This window comes from Emys orbicularis, chromosome 1, assembly GCF_028017835.1.
Source record: "Emys orbicularis isolate rEmyOrb1 chromosome 1, rEmyOrb1.hap1, whole genome shotgun sequence".
Taxonomy (NCBI): domain Eukaryota; kingdom Metazoa; phylum Chordata; order Testudines; family Emydidae; genus Emys; species Emys orbicularis.
In genome coordinates, this window is record NC_088683.1 from 372,862,794 (window position 1) to 372,884,675 (window position 21,882).

At 45.7% G+C, this 21,882-nt stretch overlaps 1 protein-coding gene across 1 annotated transcript; it reads left to right on the forward strand.

Moving 5' to 3' along the window:
• Positions 1 to 1,646: 1,646 nt before the first annotated feature.
• Positions 1,647 to 2,594, forward strand: LOC135884201 (olfactory receptor 52R1-like). Its single transcript, XM_065411471.1, has one exon. The coding sequence runs from the start codon at positions 1,647 to 1,649 to the stop codon at positions 2,592 to 2,594; it is 948 nt and encodes a 315-aa protein (XP_065267543.1).
• The last annotated feature ends 19,288 nt before the right edge of the window (positions 2,595 to 21,882 follow it).

The following is a 21,882-nucleotide window of genomic DNA, read 5'->3' on the forward strand; positions in this document are numbered from 1 at the left end:
CCCTACTAAATCAAACTTCAGAAATTGAAGTTTATTGCATCTACACAGTACCCTTGACCAGCCAAATGTACACTAGATTTCACTTTATTTTTTTCATACTTTTCATTTAACACAGAGCTGTCCTGTATTTATCCGCCCCCCCCCCTTTTTTTTGGCTCTGCTTCTGAATGAGATGTGTGGTTGATCGGTCAGTTTGTAACTCTAGTGTTTGTAAATCTAAGGTTCTGTGTAGATGCTGTTTAACATTCTCCTTGGCAGCTAATGGATTGGAGACTATTTCATCACTTCATGTGATACGAGTACCCCATACTGCTTCTTTCTAAAGGCAGAACAAAACTATTCCTTCAACACATCTACGTTTTCTGCAACACTAACAAGTTTCCTTTCTCCCTCTAGGAATTGGCCTAAACCTTTTCAAGGTCCTTTTTGTTATCCTTAGCCCAGCAAAACATGGATTTTTCCCTAATGTCTTCAACATCTCTTATCAATTTTCATAACTTCCAATTTGTATTGCTTGCTATCTGTTTTCCCTTTTCCCCCATTTGTATATATTGCTTTTTCCCACATAATTGCTGCCTTCACTTTGCCATTGAAAGGGGTTTTTAGCCAAAGTTCTCCACTTCCTTGAGTGTGGCATCGTGACTTTTTAGCTATCCAATAAACTCTTCTTAAAGAATTCCCAAGTTTCACTCACATATTTATGTCTAATATTTTCCTCCCAATCTGTTTTCTTGATAATTTTTTTCAGTTTTGGGGAATTAGCCCTTTTGAAGCCTAAGTATCTATAGATATTACTGGTTGGGAATGGTTCTCTTTTTTTCCAGTTGAATGTAATCAGTTCTATTCTTTATATTCCTCTCCTCTGCCCCCCTTCTTTGTCTCTTCTCTAAATTAAACAGTCCCAGACTTTTCAGTTTGCCTGCATATGACAGCCTTCCCCATTCTCAGATCCTCTCGGAAATCCTCTTTATAATGCTGTATGTTTTTTAGAGACTGGATGACCAAAACTGAGCACATATCCAGAGCAGGTTTTCTCCATCCCATTTCTTAGGCATCCAAACATTGTCTTTGATTTGGTGACTATTGCAAATGAGCATGTGTTTTGTTGACCTGCTATCAATGATTTCCAGGTCTTTTCCCTGATTTGTGTTCTAGTTGGGATGTTTCTCCCTGGCACATGTCTTGGCAAAGGTTTGGGTTTTTTTACACTCTCAGATTTTGAGCAGCCGGGTGAATGGGGAACTCTCTACTGCATGGACTCCCTAGCCTGGCTTTCATTGCATTAAGGAACAATGATGGATAACCAGAATCCACAATCGTGTTTCTTGATGGTGCCTATTAAGGTTTCCCACACTATGACATGTAGGAATTGTTGATGCATGGAGCACCATCAAATATAGAATTTGCATTAGTAGGGCCAGTTGTTCATAATTCATTTATCTGAATAATGAAAATGTCATTTCTCAGTGTGAGAACAGCCTACAGTAGTGCATGTAGTGTCTCATTTTAACATTGTCTCTCCATCCAGGCATTTGTATTGTGACCATCACCCTAGAGCCTGGGCACAAACAGGAAATCAGGGGAAAGTACGGTACATACAGGAGACACCATTCTGCCTCAGAGTTGGACACCTTCTCCCCTACTCCATGTCAGATTCCAACACAACCGATTTCACCAACCCCTCCACCTTCATCCTGCTGGGCATTCCTGGCCTGGAGGTGGCCCATGTCTGGCTCTCCATCCCCTTCTGCGCCATGTACCTCATAGCCATCTTGGGGAACTTCACCATCCTGTTCATTGTGAAGAGGGAGAAGATCCTACATGAGCCCGTGTACTATTTCCTCTGCATGCTGGCCATCACCGACCTGGTCCTGTCTACATCCACCCTGCCCAAAATGCTGAGCATCTTCTGGTTCAATTCCAGGGAGATCGATTTCAGTGCCTGCCTCACCCAACTGTACTTCATTGCCTGCTTCACAGCGATGGAGTCTGGGATCTTTGTGGCCATGGCTTTGGATCGTTACGTGGCCATCTGTGATCCCCTGAGACATTCCACCATCCTGACAAACCCTGTGGTGGCCAAGATTGGCCTGGCCGTGGTGCTGCGTGGCGGCATACTCGTACTGCCCTATCCCTTCCTGGCGAGGCAATGGCCATATTGTAGAACCAACATCATCCCCCACTCGTACTGCGAACCCATGGCTGTGGTGAAGCTGGCCTGCGCCGACATCCGTGTCAGTAGTTACTACAGCCTCTCTGTGGCATTCTTGGTGATGGGTCTGGATGTATTTTTTATTGCCATGTCCTATATCCAGATCCTCAGGGCCATCTTCAGACTCCCCACAAAGGACGCCCGGCTCAAGACTTTTGGGACCTGCGGCTCCCACATCTGTGTCATTTTAGCCTCTTACATCCCAGGTCTCTTCACTGTCCTTACACACCGGTTTGGCCACAATGTGGCTGTACATTTCCACATTCTGATAGCTAACGCCTACCTGCTCGTGCCCCCCATGCTACATCCCATCATCTACGGGGTGAGGACCAAACAGATCCGGGACAGGCTGCTCCGGCTACTTACTCATAAAGGGACATAGAGTTTTCTCCTTGTGCTCTGGCTCTGAGACTGAGCTCTGTGCAGAGCTGGCTGGTGACATGGTGCTGGGCCCTCTGTATGTCAACATGACAAACTGGGGAATAGGTCTATGGACAATTCAATGGGTTGCCACCTTTCTAATGCTGGTAACTGGACCCCGAAACCCCACTCCTTGCCCCACCTCTTCTGCCAAGGCTCCGACCCTGCTTTACCTCTTCCCCCGCAAGGCCCCGCACCTGTTCTTGCTTCTTTATTCCCTTCCCCCTGTCACTTGCTGGAACATTTCCATCTCCCTCCCCCCATCCAAGCTACAAGGGAGACATTTCAGATTTTGGTTGGGGTGGCAACTTTAACCATGATTCCAAGGGCTACTTAGGGTCTTGAAAACTCTAGCTTTGTGGCAGATAACTTAGCCATTAGCTGACAGGAGCAATGTGTCTAATTCTGATATAAAAGAAATTAAATATTAGACCCACTCAGTTCTAATACTAACATGTTCTGACATCTTGTGCCAAGTCACTTAAGGGCCACTGGTTAGGTTTAAAATATTAATGTATATTCTTACTTTGTTACTAACTCTGCAGAGAGAGAGACCCCATTAGGACTTCTGGGTTCTATCTCAGCTCTGGGAGGGGAGTGGGGTCTAATGCATTACAGCGAGGGGGGGGCAGATACATCTGGGGTCTCTATAAGAACATCAGAATGGACATACAGGGTCAGACAAATGGTTCATCTAGCCCAGTATTCTGTCTTCCAGACAGTGGCCAATGCCAGGTGCTCCAGACGGAATGAACAGAACAGGTAATCATCAAGTGATTCATACCCTCTTGCCCACTCCCAGCTTCTGGCAAACAGAGGCTAGGGACACCATCCCTGCCCATCCTGGATAATAGCCATTGGTTGAGCTATTCTCCATGAATTTATCCAGTTCTTATTAGAACCGTGTTATAGTTTTGGTCTTCACAACTTCCCTGGCAAAGAGTTTCCACAGGTTGACTGTGAAGAAATACTTCCTTTTGTTTGTTTTAAATCTGCTGCCGACGAATTCTATGGGGTGACCCCTAGTTCATGTGTTATGAAAAGGAGTAAATAACACTTCCTTATTGACTTTCTCCACACCAGTCATGATTTTATAGACCTCTATCATATCCCCCCTTAGTTGTCTCTTTTCCAAGCTGAAAAGTCCCAGTCTTATTAATCTCTCCTCATATGAAGCTGTTCCAAACCCCTAATCATTTCTGTTGCCCTTCTCTGTACCTTTTCCATTTCTAATATATCTTTTTTGAGATGGGGCGACCACATCTGAACATAGTATTGAAGATGTGGGTATACCATGGATTTATATAGAGGCAATATGATATTTCCTGTCTTCTTATCTATCCCTTTCCTTATGATTCTCAACATTCTGTTCATTTGTCTGATTGCCACTGCACATTGAGCAGATGTTTTAACCCTATTAACTCACATTAGATTGTATGAACTGTGAGTATCCTTATATCTTTGGGCTTTTCCTGAGCTCTTTGCTCATGCTCCTTGTACTAAGGGGCAGGAGGCTGGGATGGAGGCATCTGTCTATAAATAGGCTGGTCATTAATAACTATCAGCCCTACCAAGATCTTGCCCGGACAGAAGAAGGGAGTAAATGCATTCTAGATAAAACCAGTTTTCTCCAGCTTCTCTGTGGACTGGTGGGCGTGGAAGGAATGGAACCTCCCAGAAGAGGGAACACAGAGAGAAAGTGTTAGTCCACAGAGACTAGATGAGCCGGAAGAAGATGGGGCAGGAGAGACGCAAAAGGGCAGCAGACAGGGCTCTTTCATTGCAGGGCTGTGGCTGCAGCAGAGAGACAGACTCCAGCTGGAGGAGAAGCCATGAGTTGCAGGAGGTGGTCCCTAGACATCCTGGAGGGATCTCACCAAATCCCAAAGTATGTTCCAGGGTGGTGAGGACAAATTAATGCACATTGGAAAACAATCCCAACTATACATATGAAATCATGGGGTCTAAATTAGCTGTTACCACTCAAGAAAGACACCTTGGAGTCATTGTGGATAGTTCTCTGAAAACATCCACTCAATGTGCAGCGACAGTCAAAAAAGATTCAGAACCCCTGGAGAGACCCAGTGCAGTCCTGGCCAGAAGAACTCCAGAGCTACCCTCTGGATCTGGGCCAGGATCCCTGGGGCTGAGCTCAGGGTGTTGAGCTGGTGCCAGAGCATGGGAAAGGCACCGGAGCAGTCCTGTCCATCTCCACAGCCACTCACCCACCCTGGCCTCCAAATCCTACCAGAGAAGGATGCTTGGCTGTGATGTTATTGACATGAACTGGGACCGTATAGGTCCTATAGTTGCACCAAATCTTGTACAAAGAGATCAGGTAAGCTGTCTATGGAAAGGTTGTAATTTGCTGGTTATGATTATGCTGTCTGTATGTGTGCTGTGATTTTCCACAGTAAGAACAAAGGGGTTTCCTTCCACATGGCAGAGGGTATAAAAGGCCCTGGAAACGCCTCCATTTTGTCTTCAATCCTGCTTCTAACCTCTGGAGGAACTGTGCTGGAAACTGAAGCTCTGAACAAAGGACTGAACGACCCATCCAAGCTGGGAGGTTTGTACTCCAGAGACTTGATTGTTTGAATCAGCAGTAATCCCATCAAGCCTGAAACAAGCCTAAACTAAGAACTTTCCAATTGTTGTATGTATTTGATTCCATTTAACCAATGTATCTCTCATCCATATTTCTTCCTTTTTATGAATAAACCCTTAGATTTTAGATTCTATAGGATTGGCAACAGCGTGATTTGTGGGTAAGATCTGACTTGTATATTGACCTGAGTCTGGAGCTTGGTCTTTTGGGATCGGGAGAACCTTTTTTCTTTTACTGGGGTAATGGTTTTCATAATCATTCATCCCCATAACGAGTGGCACTGGTGGTGATACTGGGAAACTGGAGTGTCTCAGGAAATTGCTTGTATGACTTCTGATTAGCCAGTGGGGTGAGATCAAACTCTTCTCTTTTTGGCTGGTTTGGTGTGCCTCAGTAGTGAAGGAACCCCAGCCTTGGCCTATGACTGCCCTGCTCTAAGCAATTTGTCCTGAATTGATACTCTCAGTAGTGTCCTGACAAAGGACGCTTTGTTACAGTGGCAGAAAGATAAATGCCGAGATAAAGCAGTGGACCCACTTCTAGTGCGCGTGGGTGGGAGGGAGCTCGTCTGTCACCTGTCCCCGACCATCAGGCGAGAGCTCTTGACCCAGTTGACCCAGGCGGAGGAGGCTGCTGAGTAGATTGCCTGACAGGCCTCCACCTGCCCCAGGTTGCCCAGGTTTTGGACCAAGAGGAGCACATCATCGGCACAAGAGGAGCACATCAGAGTTTTATAACAGTTTGGGCATGAGGTGACTCCCGGTAGGGTGGGGTTCTAATTGGGTGAGCATTACCTGTGTCAATGGAGTGGTATGCCCGTTCGGTCCGTCCTGGGGTGGCTGAGAACATGGGCGCAAAGCTAGTGCACAGCTCCTTGATCTGCTGTTGCTGCAGACGTCCAAGGGTCGCAGAGAGGTTCACCTCTTCCACGCCACCGTCACTTTTTCCTTCGTAGTAGACACCTTCAGGCCACTCCGCGTCATCTGTTTCCTGGGCTGTAAACTGGAAAACCTTTAATTCTCTGGAATAAAAGGGCTTAAGAGAATTAACATGGTATACCTTAGGCTTTATGTTGGAGGTGGGGGATGCTATGAGATAGTTAACAGCTCCTAGGCGCTCCTGGACCATAAATGGTCCTTCCCACGACGCTTCCATTTTATGGACCTGGAGCGCCTTTAAGACCATGACTTGGTTTCCTACTTTGAAGGATCGTTCTCTGGAATGTTTATCATACCAGGCCTTTTGCTCTTCCTGAGCATCCTTTAGGTTTTCTTTAGCAAGGGCTAAAGAGTGTCGGAGGGTGCTTTGTAGGTTGCTTACAAAGTCTAGAATGTTAGTTCCTGGAGAAGGCGTAAACCCCTCCCATTGCTGCTTCACCAACTGTAATGGCCCCTTAACCTTGCAGCCATACACAAGTTCAAATGGTGAAAACCCTAAACTGGGATGTGGTACAGCCCTGTAGGCAAAGAGCAACTGCTGCAACACTAGGTCCCAATCATTGGAGTGTTCATTTACGAATTTACGTATCATGGCCCCCAAAGTTCCATTAAACTTCTCCACCAGACCATTGGTTTGATGGTGGTAAGGGGTGGCAACCAAGTGATTCACCCCATGAGCTTCCCACAGGTTTTTCATGGTCCCTGCCAGGAAATTAGTTCCCAAATCAGTAAGGATGTTGGAGGGCCAACCTACCCTGGCAAAAATGTCTGCTAATGCCTGGCACACACTTTTAGCCCTGGTGTTGCTTAAGGGTACAGCTTCCGGCCATCGGGTAGCAAAATCCATGAAAGTCAGTACGTACTGCTTTCCTCTGGGTGTCTTCTTTGGGAAAGGACCCAGAATATCCACAGCTACTCGCTGAAATGGGACCTCAATTATGGGTAGTGGCTGGAGAGGGGCTTTAACCTGGTCTTGGGGCTTTCCCACTCGTTGGCACACCTCACAAGACCGGACATAATTAGCAACGTCCTTGCCCATTCCCTCCCAGTGGAAGGACTTCCCCAACCGGTCTTTGGTTCTGTTCACCCCAGAATGGCCACTGGGATGATCATGGGCTAAGCTCAAGAGTTTTACCCGATACTTAGTGGGAACTACCAACTGTCTTTGAGGATGCCAGTCTTCCTGGTGCCCACCAGAAAGAGTCTCCTTGTATAAAAGTCCTTGTTCTACAACAAACCGGGATCGGTTAGAAGAGCTGAGAGGCGGTGGGGTGCTCCGTGCCGCCGCCCAAGCTTTCTGAAGGCTGTCATCTGCTTCCTGCTCGGCCTGGAACTGTTCCCTTGATGCTGGAGACATCAGTTCCTCCTTGGACTGTGGACTGGGGCTTGGTCCCTCTGGAAGCAATGCAGGTGCTGGGGCTGTTTCCGTTGACTGTGAACCGCTGTCCGCTGGTGCACTATGTGGTATTTCAGGCTCTGGCTGAGCCTCTTGGGTAGGATTATCTGCTGCTTCTGCCAGTTCAGGCTCGTTGGTGCCCTCTGGCGTTGGAGTTGTAGACGGGTTTGCAAACGCTGTACTCAGTGCTGGCAATGGTTCTGGTGCTGGTTGCGTTGCCAGTTCTGGTTCTGGGACTGGCTTTGGCTGGGTCTCTGGGATTGTATCCACTACGACTGTTGCAGTCGTTGGCAGGGGATCCGGTTCCACCACCTCTGTCTGGGTCTCTGGTAACACAGACGGGGCCCTGGTGGACGGCTCAGGAACAAGGATGGGGGTGAAAGCTTTCTTAGCCTGGCTGCGGGTGACCATTCCCACCCTCTTCACTAGCTTCACATGGTTGGCCAAGTCTTCCCCCAGCAGCATGGGGATGGGATAATTGTCATAGACTGCAAAAGTCCACATTCCTGACCAGCCCTTGTACTGGACATGCAACTTGGCTGTAGGCAAGGTTACAGAGTGTGACATGAAGGGTTGAATTGTCACCGGAGCCTCCGGGTTGATGAGTTTGGGGTCCACTAGGGATTGGTGGATAGTCGACACTTGTGCCCCAGTGTCCCTCCACGCGATAACCTTCTTTCCGCCCACTCTCAAGGTTTTCCTTCGCTCCGAGGGTATGAGAGAGGCCTCTGGGTCTGGGGATCTTTGGTGTGATTGTGGTGTAATGAACTGTAATCGGTTGGGGTTCTTGGGGCAGTGGGCCTTTATGTGTCCCAGCTCATTACATTTAAAACATCGCCCTGCTAAGGTATCACCGGGGCAAGGTTGGTTGGCGGAGACTGGTGTGGTGGGGTGAGAAGGCGTCTGGGGTTTCCCTTGGGATGTGGGTGGGGCCTTGGGTTGTTCCCGGTGGTAGAGTTTTGTTTCAGGTTGCCCCTTCTGATATTCGCTCCAACTGCTATTAGTTTTTTTCTTTTCTGTCACCTCCACCCATTTGGCTCCAATCTCCCCCGCCTCGGTTACAGTTTTGGGTTTCCCATCTAGGATGTACCTTTCTATTTCCTGAGGAACACCCTCTAAGAACTGCTCCATTTTCACTAGGAAAAACAGATCTTCCAGAGATTTAACATTTGCTCCTGATACGCAGGCATCACAATTTTTGTCAATGTGGTAGGCATGTCGGGTAAATGACACATCAGGTTTCCACCTTAGGGCTCTGAACCGCCGACGGGCATGCTCGGGTGTTAGCCCCATTCTGAGTCTGGCCTTGTTTTTAAAAAGTTCATAACTGGTCATGTGTTCCTTAGGCATTTCAGCCGCCACCTCTGCTAAGGGTCCACTGAGCTGCGGCCTCAGCTCTACCATGTACTGGTCTGTAGTGATGCTGTATCCAAGGCAGGCCCTTTCAAAATTTTCTAAGAAGGCCTCAGTATCATCGCCTGCCTTGTAGGTGGGGAGTTTTCTGGGATGGAAAGCGGTACCTAGAGAGGGGTTGTTAGGGTTGGCTGGTGTATCCTGCCTAGCTTTTACCAATTTCAGTTCATGCTTCCTCTCTTTTTCCCTCTCCTCCATCTCTTTTTCTTTCAGCTCCATCTCTTTTTGTTTTTCCTCCATAGCTCTTTTGTGTGCAGCCTCAGCCCTGGCCATCTGTCTGTCATGTTCCGGAATTTGGCTAATTCTAGGTCCTGTTGCATAGTTTTTTTCCCTTTGCCTGACATTTTCCCCCGGTCTACCTTAGCTCTCGGGGGGGGGGGGGGGGGGGGACAGCTTGGAATCTTTGGTTACTGTAATGTGACTGTTTAGAAAAAAAAAAGTAAAACACATTTTTGTGACTTGTCTTGGCAATATGTTAATGACCCTCCAGTGATCACAGCTAGAGCTTCCCTCCTAACAAAAAGCCCTCTGTTAGAAGCTCTTATCTCTCCTTCACTGCTTCCCCAGCATCTCAAAGGAGGGGGGGGGAAATCTGGCTTTTGGTTCCTAAAAAAATCCCTCACCTCTGCTCACCATGTCAAGGCTGTATCCCCACTCTGAACTGTAGGGTACAGATGTGGGGACCTGCATGAGAAGCTCTACGCTCAATTAACAGCTTAGATCTGGTCTGGCTGCCACCACTCCCTCACAGTTTCCATTCTCAAAATTGGGTTGTAGGGGTTCTGCCGGCACCTGTTCGCCATCCACATACAAGGCCACAAAATTAATGTTATAATGTTTAAAGTTAAAAGGGTTTTTTACGTAGCTGCAGCTGACGGCATCATTATCTATAAAACTGATTATGAGCTGCTTGGGTAGCTGTCCCAAAAAGAGGTTTTCCTGGTTACTGACACGACTGCCGGCCGGAATGCTAAACACCTTTATGCCCATTCTGTCTACCGGGTACTTAGCATTGGCGGTTATTAGGGCTTCAGCATGCCCCAAACGGACCCCTGGGGTCACTTTTACCCGTTTTACAAACAGGGACACTGAAATAACATGAACTTTATAGTTCTGGTTGGCATCCCCACTCATGAGGCAAAAAACATCTTTGCTACGCGTCAGTTTAATTTCCTAGTCCACGCTGTTCAGCAATAGTTTTTCTTGAAAAAACAAATCGCTGTGTAGAGGCCCCAATAAATCCAGCTTCCTGCTGCCAGCCCTTAGTCTGGTCCTATGCATAAACCCCTCATTAGTCGCACCGACCAAAAGAGTGCTTTCATGGGCCCCAGCCATGTCTTTATAAAACCCTCCTGTCAAAAACTGCAAAGCGAGGGTGTCATGGTTGTAGTTCAAAATCAGCTCTATCAAGGCTCTGTAAGGGTAACAATTGTTGCTCTGACTGATAAGACGGTGGCCTAGAGTGACATCCAGCTGGTTAAAAAGGGTGGCGATGGGTAGTTTGTTTCGGCAACCCTGGCGTCGTCATCAATGTCTGACCCATCTTCTTTTACCACCTTGCAGCACACACATACAGCAGCATGTTGTTAAGGTCTAAGTAATGATCCCCGTGCTCCGAACTAAAAAATTCTAGTGGGGCATTCACCGTTAAAGCAGCCAAAGGTGGCACCTCTACATAAAAGCTATTCTCAATACTGGTTTGTGTGGGGGCTATTTGAAATAAATCCAGTTCCGATTTGGTGCATTCGTCGGAGCCACAATGAATAAAAGCCATTTTAAAATATATCCCTTTTACCACGGGTGACGCGTCGCTTCCTCTTCTTAGGGCACCTTTTAGGTTTGTGGCTGAGGCAACTTCTGACAGCTTTTTTTTTAAAGGGCCTAGGAGGCCCTTTCAATGGCTGGTGCGACGCTGCTCTCTTTCTCCTCATCACCACTAAACTGGAACCTTCCTGTGGCGTGTGCTCCTATTTTGTTTATAATGGCGCTAGACACATGGTTCACTACGTCTCTGGTTATATTTTTTGTGACTGTTTTCATGTGGGGTTTAATAATTTCAAAACCCCTTCTCAAAAGTGGCACAGCTTTTCTAAAACAACTGCAAAATATCCCTCCTAAACCGGCTCCATACATGATGGGTAATCCTTGAAATCCCGGTAAGGCATAACCAGCCTGGGCCTATACAAAATGGGGTCCCCGTAGTTTTTCATAGTCACCATTCTTCCACTTTTCTGGGGCGCAAATGTAGTTTAACAATCACCTTCCCAAAACTAAATGAAACGTGTTTATTCTGATCCATCTTTATTTCAATAGTAATGGTACCGATATGCTGTTTACTCACGGGGACGTAATGCGGTTTGTCATACGTGATGGTAATAAATTCATTGTTGCTACCGCGGATGGGAACGCAGCGCAACAGTGGCACGTAGTAGTCCCCCACTAACTGATGTTCCACTATGTCCGTGTACATGTATAAAGAGTTAAACCCTCCCGTAATGTCTGCAGGGTATGGTGCTATCCTACACGGATAATCCGCAATTGTTCCCAATATTGCTGCCAATTTTCCACTTGTGGAAAAAAAGTAATTTTCATCGTTTGATTTTAACTGAACCCTTCTAGTCACCGAGTTGTAAATGACGTTGAGCTTCGGTTTTTTGGTCTCTTTGTCAATATGATTGTTGATGTTCTCTATTAAATGATGAATGCTTGAATAATAACCGGCTTCTATGTTGTAGGATCACATTTCTTTTTTCGACGCTAACGTAAACTCAGCATCGTGAAAGGGCGTGTTCCATGAGTGACAATAATGAATTTCCGATAAAGCGACATCCCAATGACCTATCAAATTTAAAGGCTTGGCTAGTTGTATTGTAAAATTGGAACTAGTATTTTGAGGAAAAGCCCCCGCAGAGGCGTTGCTTGGTAAGGTAATGTAAAAACTTCATTCAGTCATTTTCCCCCCTTTAGTAGAGGTCTTGCACTTGAGACGCTTTAACCAAACTGTTAAATTTTTAGGCCATTCTTTCCTTTTCCCCAAAAAATACTCGTTCCTTCCCCGGCCTTTTTTCGCTAAAATCTTTTCTACTCTGTAAACGCAGTCCTGGTTAGGGTCTACTTTTTGTAATTCTTCGGGGTAAAAAGAGCCTGCGACTTCCTCCTCTCCGTAATCTTGTAATGCATACACAGGCCTTTGTCCTCGTAATAAAACCCCTGACACAATAAATATTTCATTGGTAAAGGTTTGCTGATATCCCTTTTCAAAAGTACCCTTCGTTTTAGATACCCTTACGTGATCCCCTTTCTTAAAAATCACACGCGGCGCCTTTATTTTAAAACTATCCCCGTAGATGGTTTTCCACACGCTCAGCGCATTAGCATGTGTCACATCGATCGGGCGTCCTCTAATAGTTCTGTGATAACTTCTGTTGTAACCATCTATGAAGGCCTGCAGCACATCGATGTAGCGAAAGGTGCTACGGGCGGTAAAATACCTCCACATCTTTGATTTTAAAGTTCTGTTAAACCTCTCCACGAACCCGGCTTTGACTTCGTTATTGGTAACAAAATGGTGTACACCTTGGTGCTTAAACAAAGTCTTTAAAGCTTTGTTTAAAAACTCTTTTCCTCGCTCTGTTTGTAATTTTTGAGGCACGCGGCCTTGTGTAAAAATAGCTTTAAACGCCTTTGCCACCTCTTCCCCTGTCTTATTCTTTAGGGTTACCGCCCAGGCATATTTAGACAAATTATCTATTACCGTTAAAATATATTTACGACCATCACTGTGTTTAAAATAGGAGGCCATGTCAACCAAATACACCTGCCATTGCGCGTCCACATCAGACACAACCATTTTATTTCTTTTAAATGTAAGTCTTGCCGGTTTATGTAAAGTGTAAGCCTCTTGATCCGCAAGCCAAGCAGCAACCTGTTTTCTGCTCAAAGTTTTATGGTGTCTTTTAGCGGCCTTAAATAAGGGTGTTACACCCCCAAAACTCCCAACTTCTCCGGGAGAGTAATAAATTTTCTTTAGCAACCTCGCCATGTCTAACCTGTCTTACTTTAAAACGCATGTATACACTGTGACGAACTGGGACTGTTCTTACTGTGATCTGTAAGTGCTGACAGGGGAGTGTGGCTGGGATGGTCTGCGTTGGGGGATGGGAGAATGACTGAAGGGAAATACCTGAGCCTGTAACATGAGAACCCAGGAGGGGGCTGGGGCCAGGTGACACCTTTGCCCGGGAAACTGAACAAAGGCTGTGGGAGGGGTCGCTGAAGGCAGAGTCTGGGAAGCTGGCTGGTGAGGTGGCTGGCAGGCAGGGAGGGCTCTGACCTCTGGAGGGGGGCTGGGATGCCCGAGGACCCCAAGATGGACCTAACTGAGGGGTATCCTGTTGTCTGTGCCTGCAAGACCTGTCTCGGACTGTATTCCCGTCGTCTAAATAAACCTTCTGCTTTACTGGCTGGCTGAGAGTCATGGTGAATCGCAGGAAGCCGGGGGTGCAGGGCCCTGAGTTCCCCCATACTCCGTGACATACACAAAATCCAGTTTTTGCTTTTGTTTTTATTTAATACAGAAGCGAACATACACATCTTACTTTTTTTTAAAAAGTAAACAAGCCTTTAATGCAACAGCAAAGTAATATACACATTTATTTAATGCATAAGCAAAGTAATATAGAAAACGGTTATACAGACTTTTTTATTTTACAATACATCTTAATTGTTATTTTTTTGACCCTTTAGGGTAAGGAGCTGACATGTAAAAAGTTTCATAATCCATTTTACAAACCCTGCTACACACTGATCGGCCAGTTTTGGCTGCCACCTCATTTGACAGGCTTACCAGCAAGGCCACTGGGTCAGATGTCTCTACAACCTCCCTGATCATTTTAACAACATCAGTTACAGTTTCAGTGGTCATGTTAAGCTTTTTCAGTTTGTAGCCATCTAATCTAGTGAAATACTTCTGAGCGACCCCAAAAGATACAGGGGTGACTAAATGGGTTGGGTTCGTTTACCATGCAGGCTGCACAGTTTTCCAAAAGTTGTTTTTTCAAGCAGTGGTAAATGCTTTTTACTACCACAGCCCTAATAATATCGGCCATAACGTCATCTTCGCAGCTCTGCTGGTCACCCTTCTTACTTTTTACAGACTTTTTAAAAAAATCTTGCTTCATGCAAAAACAACAGGTGCATATCACGGTTATTCTTCTCAAAGGATGCCTCTCTTTAGCCTCTTCATCCTCTGAAGAGGTCCGTCAAAAACAGTGAAAAACATAATTTAAATTCTTTGTTGCAATCATTTAAAAATTAAAAAGGCCTACTGTTTACTTATGCTATCTCAATCGTACCCTCGTCTGATTCTGAATCATCATCCCCAACGAACGCACTGTCGGTCCCTATGGCACCTTCCTGTTATTAAACATAAACATATAGCCGTGTTTAACCCCCTTATATATATGCTTATATTTATATTTCTTTCAAGATTCTCTAAGTAGCTTTTACCTCATCATGTTCTTTTGGGTCTACGTTTGACAATCACTCGCTGCACCCCCAGGCTGTGTCATTTGATTCTGAATCACCACAGGCGGGGGCTCCGTCGGTCATCATTTCAGTGACCTATTATTAAGCACAACCGTATAGTAACGCTTAACCAGTGGCTTACATAGATCTATTTTCTTTTCTTTCAAATAATTTAAGCGGCTTTTACCTCATCATGCTCTTCTGTTGCTTTGCCAGTAACAACGTCGCCATCTTTCCAGGACTCGGGGTCTATTGGTTGGTTCTCAACATCGCTATCCACCGACGGTCCCTCGGTTGCCATGTCCTCATATACAGGTTCTTCTTCCATTCCTACCTATTATAAACAAAAATATTTAACCATCAATATTTATAAAACATTTGTCATTTTTCATTAATTTTTTTATAAAAAGGGTCTTACCTCTGCCTTCAAGTCTGCTTCCTCCAAAGCCAGCAACAACTTGTGAAATACGGGGTTGGGCAACGGTCCTGCCTCATTAGCAAAATAAGCGTAAAGGGGTCATCTCATCTGAACACGCTCTGGTGCACCCAGGGATAGTTCCAGCTTTTTGGCATCTGTAGGTGTTTTGTACATGCACATATCTTTGTGTCTAGGCTCCCAGTTTTAAAACTCGCAAAAATACTTGGCTTTATACACCCGGCCAAATGCTCATTGGTTAGAGTTTTTCAAATAACCCACCCCATGATAGTCCATTTCTAAAAGGCTCTTGTTTAAAATCTTGGGACTACAGGATTGGTTCAACAAGTGCATTCTGTGACCTACCTGTAAAACAGCCTCTGATTGGTCCACCAAAAAGCAGGGCTAGCTCCCCAGAAGCGCGGCCCAAACCAGCTTCATTTCACTACTGGCAGTGGCGGGATAGGATGTTTCACTCTGCATGTGTTCAGTAACACAAACACTCTTTCCTTGTTTTCCTGCCCTTTACCAACAGCTCTCCTTACTCAACCATGTCCAATAATCTTTCTTTCCCTTTTTTCTCTAAACCTTACCCAAACTTTCTTTTTTCATCTTTAAACTCTTTCACTCTAGTCTTTCTACCTTTTTTCCCTCAATGTTTCCAAGCACAAACACACACAACACTTTCCCTATTCAAACACACACACACACACATAAATTTTCAAAATGGTCGACGGCGCCAAACTTCGGCGCCAACGGAAACGGGGTGGGAGGGTGGACCTAAAGCTCCAAATGGGGCATGGAAACCTGTCAAAAAATGCATGGTGATGAATGCTATCGAGGGATATACTACTCAGGAAGTATCAAGAAGTAAAAACAACAACACATTATGTATTGGGAAATGACTGTGAAAGAGAGAATATGTGTTCACGTGAGACTGAGACAGTGTGTGTGTGTGTGTGAGAGAGAGAGAGAGAGAGACGCAGACTATGTGTGTGTGAGACTGACAGAGTGGGTGTGTGCTGGCTGGTGGGGAGTGTATGAGGGACCATGCTCTGTCTCTTTAAGCACTTGCAGCACTCACCAGTCTGAAGGCTCCTTCAGACCACAGCAGCTGCCAGCACCTCCATCCCCCTCCTGAGCCCTGCCCCCCTGCCCCACTCTGTGGAGATGGGGTACATGGATGGGGGAAGGTGGGGGAGGGGGACACCCTGACCTCAGCACCCCCTCTCTCCCTCTGTACAGCAAGCAGGAGGGTCCCAGGAGCAGCTGGCCAGGGGCTTCAAGGCAGAGGGCAGGAGCAGGGTGGCAGCAGACCAGCGGGGGGAGGGGCATCTAAACACAAGTTGCCAGAAGTTCGCGGCTCTACTAATGAAATGCCCGGCACTCGATTGACTCTTGTGCAGCCACATAGCTTAGAGGGAACACTGGAACTCTAAATTAGCTGTTACCATTCAAGAAAGAGATCTTGGATCTTTATGGATAGTTCTGCAGCGGCAGTCAAAGAAGCAAACAGAATGTCGGGCATCATTCAGAAAGGGACACAGCAGAACCTCAGAGTTACGAACACCAGAGTTACAAACTGACCAGCCAACCACACACCTCATTTGGAACTGGAAGTACGCGATCAGGCAGCAGCAGAGACCAAAAAACAAAACAAAACACAAACAAAAAGCAAAACAGTACAGTGCTGTGTTCAATGCAAACTACTAAAAAAATAAATAAAGGGAAAGCCAGAGGCTAAGCGACCAGGGGACAGCAAACAGGGGAGTTTGAGAGGGGGATAAGGAGCCCCCCCTGCTGAATGAACAAGGTGTGTGGACTAACCTTGGGGTGAGTGAAATTGTTTGACTGTGTGTTTGTGTTTTTCTCTCTCTTTCAGGTTATTTCAATTACTGGGGCAGTTGGGTTTCTGTGTCTAGGGACTGTTTGACCCTTTGTTCCCTTAATCATTTTTGATCAGCTGCCATCAGATTTGTGATCACCCTCCCCCTGTGTGATTAATAAGGGGTGTGACGTTGCACTCCATATGCTTTATGGAAATATGCTTATGAATATGACATTGCTGGAGTGTGCTTTATGCAATAGTTTCTTGTAACGTCATTAGAAAGCTTGTAATCTACTAAGTGTGTTCATCCTATTTGTTTGCATGTGTTACTTCTATGTCTGGAGTTAGGAGAATAAGATATAAACTTGTATCACTGATGTAAACATATTAAGTGGAAGCCATTAAGGGTGCTTCAGAATCAATGAACCGTGAATGGGTTTATTTACCTGCAAGACTTCCTGTGTAACTGTGGGCCAGTCTGTGGGTAATGAAGAATGAGGTCTCACAGGGACATGTGACCATATCACCTGACACTGAAATCCATCTTAAATCTTGTACTTTTCCATTTAGAAGGAGGGGTGTGTGCCAAGCACAGACAAAAGATCCCCACCTTGTGCCAAAGCTATAAAAGGGGGTGGAGCAGGACAAAGGGGGCGGCAGTCATCAGAACATAACATAAGAACATGAGAACATAAGAAAGGCCGTACCGGGTCAGACCAAAGGTCCATCTAGCCCAGTATCTGTCTACCGACAGTGGCCAATGCCAGGTGCCCCAGAGGGAGTGGACCTAACAGGCAATGATCAAGTGATCTCTCTCCACCCTCTGACAGACAGAGGCTAGGGACACCATTCCTTACCCATCCTGGCTAATAGCCATTAATGGACTTAACCACCATAAATTTATCCAGTTCTCTTTTAAACTCTGTTATAGTCCTAGCCTTCACAACCTCCTCAGGTAAGGAGTTCCACAAGTTGACTGTGCGCTGCGTGAAGAAGGACTTCCTTTTATTTGTTTTAAACCTGCTGCCTATTAATTTCATTTGATGACCCCTAGTTCTTGTATTATGGGAATAAGTAAATAACTTTTCCTTATCCACTTTCTCCACATCACTCATGATTTTATATACCTCTATCATAACCCCCCTTAGTCTCCTCTTTTCCAAGCTGAAGAGTCCTACCCTCTTTAATCTCTCCTCATATGGGACCCGTTCCAAACCCTTAATCATTTTAGTTGCCCTTTTCTGAACCTTTTCTAGTGCCAGTATATCTTTTTTGAGATGAGGAGACCACATCTGTACGCAGTATTCGAGATGAGGACGTACCATCGATTTATATAAGGGCAATAATATATTCTCAGTCTTATTCTCTATCCCCTTTTTAATGATTCCTAACATCCTGTTTGCTTTTCTGACCGCCTCTGCACACTGCGTGGACATTTTCAGAGAACTATCCACGATGACTCCAAGATCTTTTTCCTGACTCGTTGTAGCTAAATTAGCCCCCATCATATTGTATGTATAGTTGGGGTCATTTTTTCCAATGTGCATTACTTTACATTTATCCACATTAAATTTCATTTATCCATTTATCCATTCATAAATTTCAAAGTCATGAGGAAACCCGTGCTTACCACCTGAGATGTCTGCTGGATCTAACAGAGATTGTACCTCTTATTACTTGAAACCACTTAAATCCTACTTTTTATATTTAATAAAATCACTTTGTTTATTAATAAACCCAGAGTAAGTGATTAATACCTCAGGGGTCGGGGGAGGGGCAAACAGCTGTGCATCTCTCTCTCTCTCAGTGATATAGAGGGTGGACAATTTATGAATTTACCTTGTACAGCACATCAAGTGACAGTCTCAAGGGGGTCTCTGGGACCGAACCTGTCAGAAGGGGGCAGGGCTGACCTAGGAGAGAAGGCCTTAAAAGCCAGAGGCTAAGCAACCAAGGGGAGCTAGTGAACAGAGAACTGCAAACAGGGGCGTCTGAAGAGGGAGTTTGTAAGAAGGAGTGCTGCGATAGTCAGTATGGTTAGGAAGGGCCACATCACCTGTGCCAACGCTGCTCCTGTCTCCTACGCCGGCTCCTGTATCCAGACAGACAACCTGACCATGGACGCCTCTACCCAGATCCTGGTGTGGCTTTGCAGTGCCTGGGGCCTGCATTTCCCATTCTCAGAAAGCCAGGCTGGGGAGGAGCATCCAGTGTGAGAGGTGCTGCTGGTGGAATTTTTTCAGGAAGCAGGTGGGAGAGCTACAGGAGGAGGTGGCTAGGCTGAGGCGCATCCGTGCCCATGAGGAATTCCTTGAGACTATTGATGTGGAGACGTCCAAGGCTGAAGAAGCTATCCAGCTACAGAGGACTGCTGGCACACCACTGGGGGAGGAGGATATGGCTCTGTCAGAGGGAGAACTCTGCCAGCTAGTTACTTCTGGCAGCAGGCAGTGCTGCACCCCTACACCCAACCCATCCACTGTGCTGATGGAGAACCGTTACGCTGACCTGGCAACGAGAGCTGAAGAATCACCCCCTAAGGTGCAGGAGGAGAAGCCATGTACCCCAAAGGCTGGGAGGTCTTCAGCCACCACTCCCAGGAGGAAAGATAGGGTAGTGGTAGTCGGACACTCTGCTGAGGGGGACCGAGACACCTCTCTGTCATCCTGACATGGCACCCCGGGAGGTATGCTGCCTGCCAAGGGCCCATATCCGACACATTAAGGAGGAACTGTGGAGGATCATCCAGCCCTCTAACTACTACCTCATGCTACTCATCCATGTGGGCACTAATGATACTGCAAGGTATGACGCTCAGCAGATCAAAAGTGACTACAGGGCCGTGGGGATATGGCTGAAGGAGTTTGGAGTGCAGGTGGTGTTCTCTTTTTTCCTTCTGGTAAAGGACAGGGGCCCGGATGGAGACAGATGCATCCAGGAGGTGAATGCCTGGCTGCGAAGATGGTGTCACCAGGAGAGTTTCGGCATTCTTGACCACAGGATGCTGTTCCAGGAAGAAGGACTACTAAACAAAGATGGGGTCCACCTATTGAGGAAGGGGAAGAGCATATTTGGACACAGACTGGCTAACAAAGTGAGGAGGGCTTTAAATCAGAGATGGCATAAGCCCAACAGGGACAGACGGTCCCACGGACAGTCCTCCTCCGACATTAGGTTCGAAGGGGGCAGGTGATCAAAGCCCACAGATAAGTCAAACACATGGAGACCTGGGAGAAGGGTCAGAAATTGGGGGGAGTATGGGCTGTAATAGCAGGGATCAAGGAGAGACAAGACAGAACTGGAGGGAGAATCAAATCAGTATCTTAGACGTCTGTACACTAATGTGAGAAGTATGGGGAATAAGCAGGAAGAACTCATAGTGCTAGCAAATGAATACAACTATGACAAAGTTGGCATCACAGAGACTTGGTGGTATAATACACGACTGTAATATTGGTATAGAAGGGTACAGCTTCCTCAGGAAGGACAGGCGGGGGGGAAAGGGAGGAGATGTTGCCTTATATAATAAAAATATATACACTTGGACTGAGGTTGAGATGGAAATAGGAGACAGATTTGTTGAAAGTCTCTGGGTAAGGATAAAAGGGGTAAAAAGCAAGGGTGATGCCATGGTAGGGGTCTACTACAGATCACCTAACCTTTTTTAAACAACTAACAAAATCATCCAAAGCACAGGACTTGGTGGTGATGGGGGACTTCAACTATCAAGACACCTGTTGGGAAAATAACACAGCAGGCCGCAGATTATCCAACAAGTTCTTGGAATGTATTGGAGACCATTTTTTATTCCAAAAGGTGGAGGAAGCTACTAGAGGGGAGACTGTTCTAGATTTGATTTTGACAAATAAGGAGGAACTGGTTGAGAATTTGAAAGTGGAAGGCAGCTTGGGGGAAGTGATCATGTAATGATACAGTTCATGATTCTAGGGAATAGTAGGAGGGAAAACAGCAAAATAAAGATAATGGATTTCAAAAAGGCAGACTTTAGCAAACTCAGGGAGTTGGTAGGTAAGATCGCATGGGAAGCAAGTCTAGGAATAAAAACAATTGAAGACAGTTGGCATTTTTCAAAAAGACATTATTAAGGGAACAAGAACAAACTAGTCCACTGCGTAGGAAAGGTAGGAAGTATGGCAAGAGACCACCCTGGCTGAACCAGGAAATATTGAATGATCTAGAAATAAAAAAAAGAGTCCTACAAAAAGTGGAAACTAGGTCAAATGACAAAGTATGTATATAAACAAATAAAAAAAGCCTGTAGGAGCAAAATTAGAAAGGCCAAGGCACAAAATGAGATCAAACTAGCTAGAGACATAAAGGGTAACAAGAAAACATTCTACAAATACATTGGAAGAAAGAGGAAGACAAAGGACAGGGTAGGCCTGTTACTAAATGAAGAGGGAAAAATAATAACAGAAAATGCGAAAATGGCACATGACTTCTTTGTTTTGGTTTTCACCAAGAAGGTTAGTGGCGATTGGACGCCTAACATAGTGAATGCCAATGAAAATTAAGTAGGATCAGAGGCTAAAATAGGGAAAGAACAAGTTAAAAATTACTTGGACAAGTTAGGTGTCTTCAAGTCACAAGGGCCTGATGAAATGCATCCTAGAATACCCAAGGAACTGACTGAAGAGATATCTGAGCCATTAGCTAATATCTTTGAAAAGCATTGGAAAACAGGAGAGATTCAAGAGAACTGGAAAAGGGCACATATAGTGCCTATCTATAGAAAGGGAAATGAGGACCACCTAGGCAATTACAGACCAGTCAGCTTAACTTCTGTACCCGGAAAGATAATGGAGCAAATAATTAAGGAATCAATTTCCAAACATCTAGAAGATAATAAAGTGATAAATAATAGTCAGCATGGATTTGTCAAGTAGAAATCATGTCAAATCAACCTGATAGCTTTCTTTGACAGGGTAACAAGCCTTGTGGATCGGGGGGAAGCGGTAGATGTGGTATATCTAGACTTTCCTTAAGCTGGGATACTACAGCATTGAGGCGCATCCTCAGGGTGGCAGATTGAGGAGGCCCTTTGTGGAGTGGTCCCAAGGGGTTGTGCCGAATAATATAGAATAAGGCACTGTGGACTGACAGTA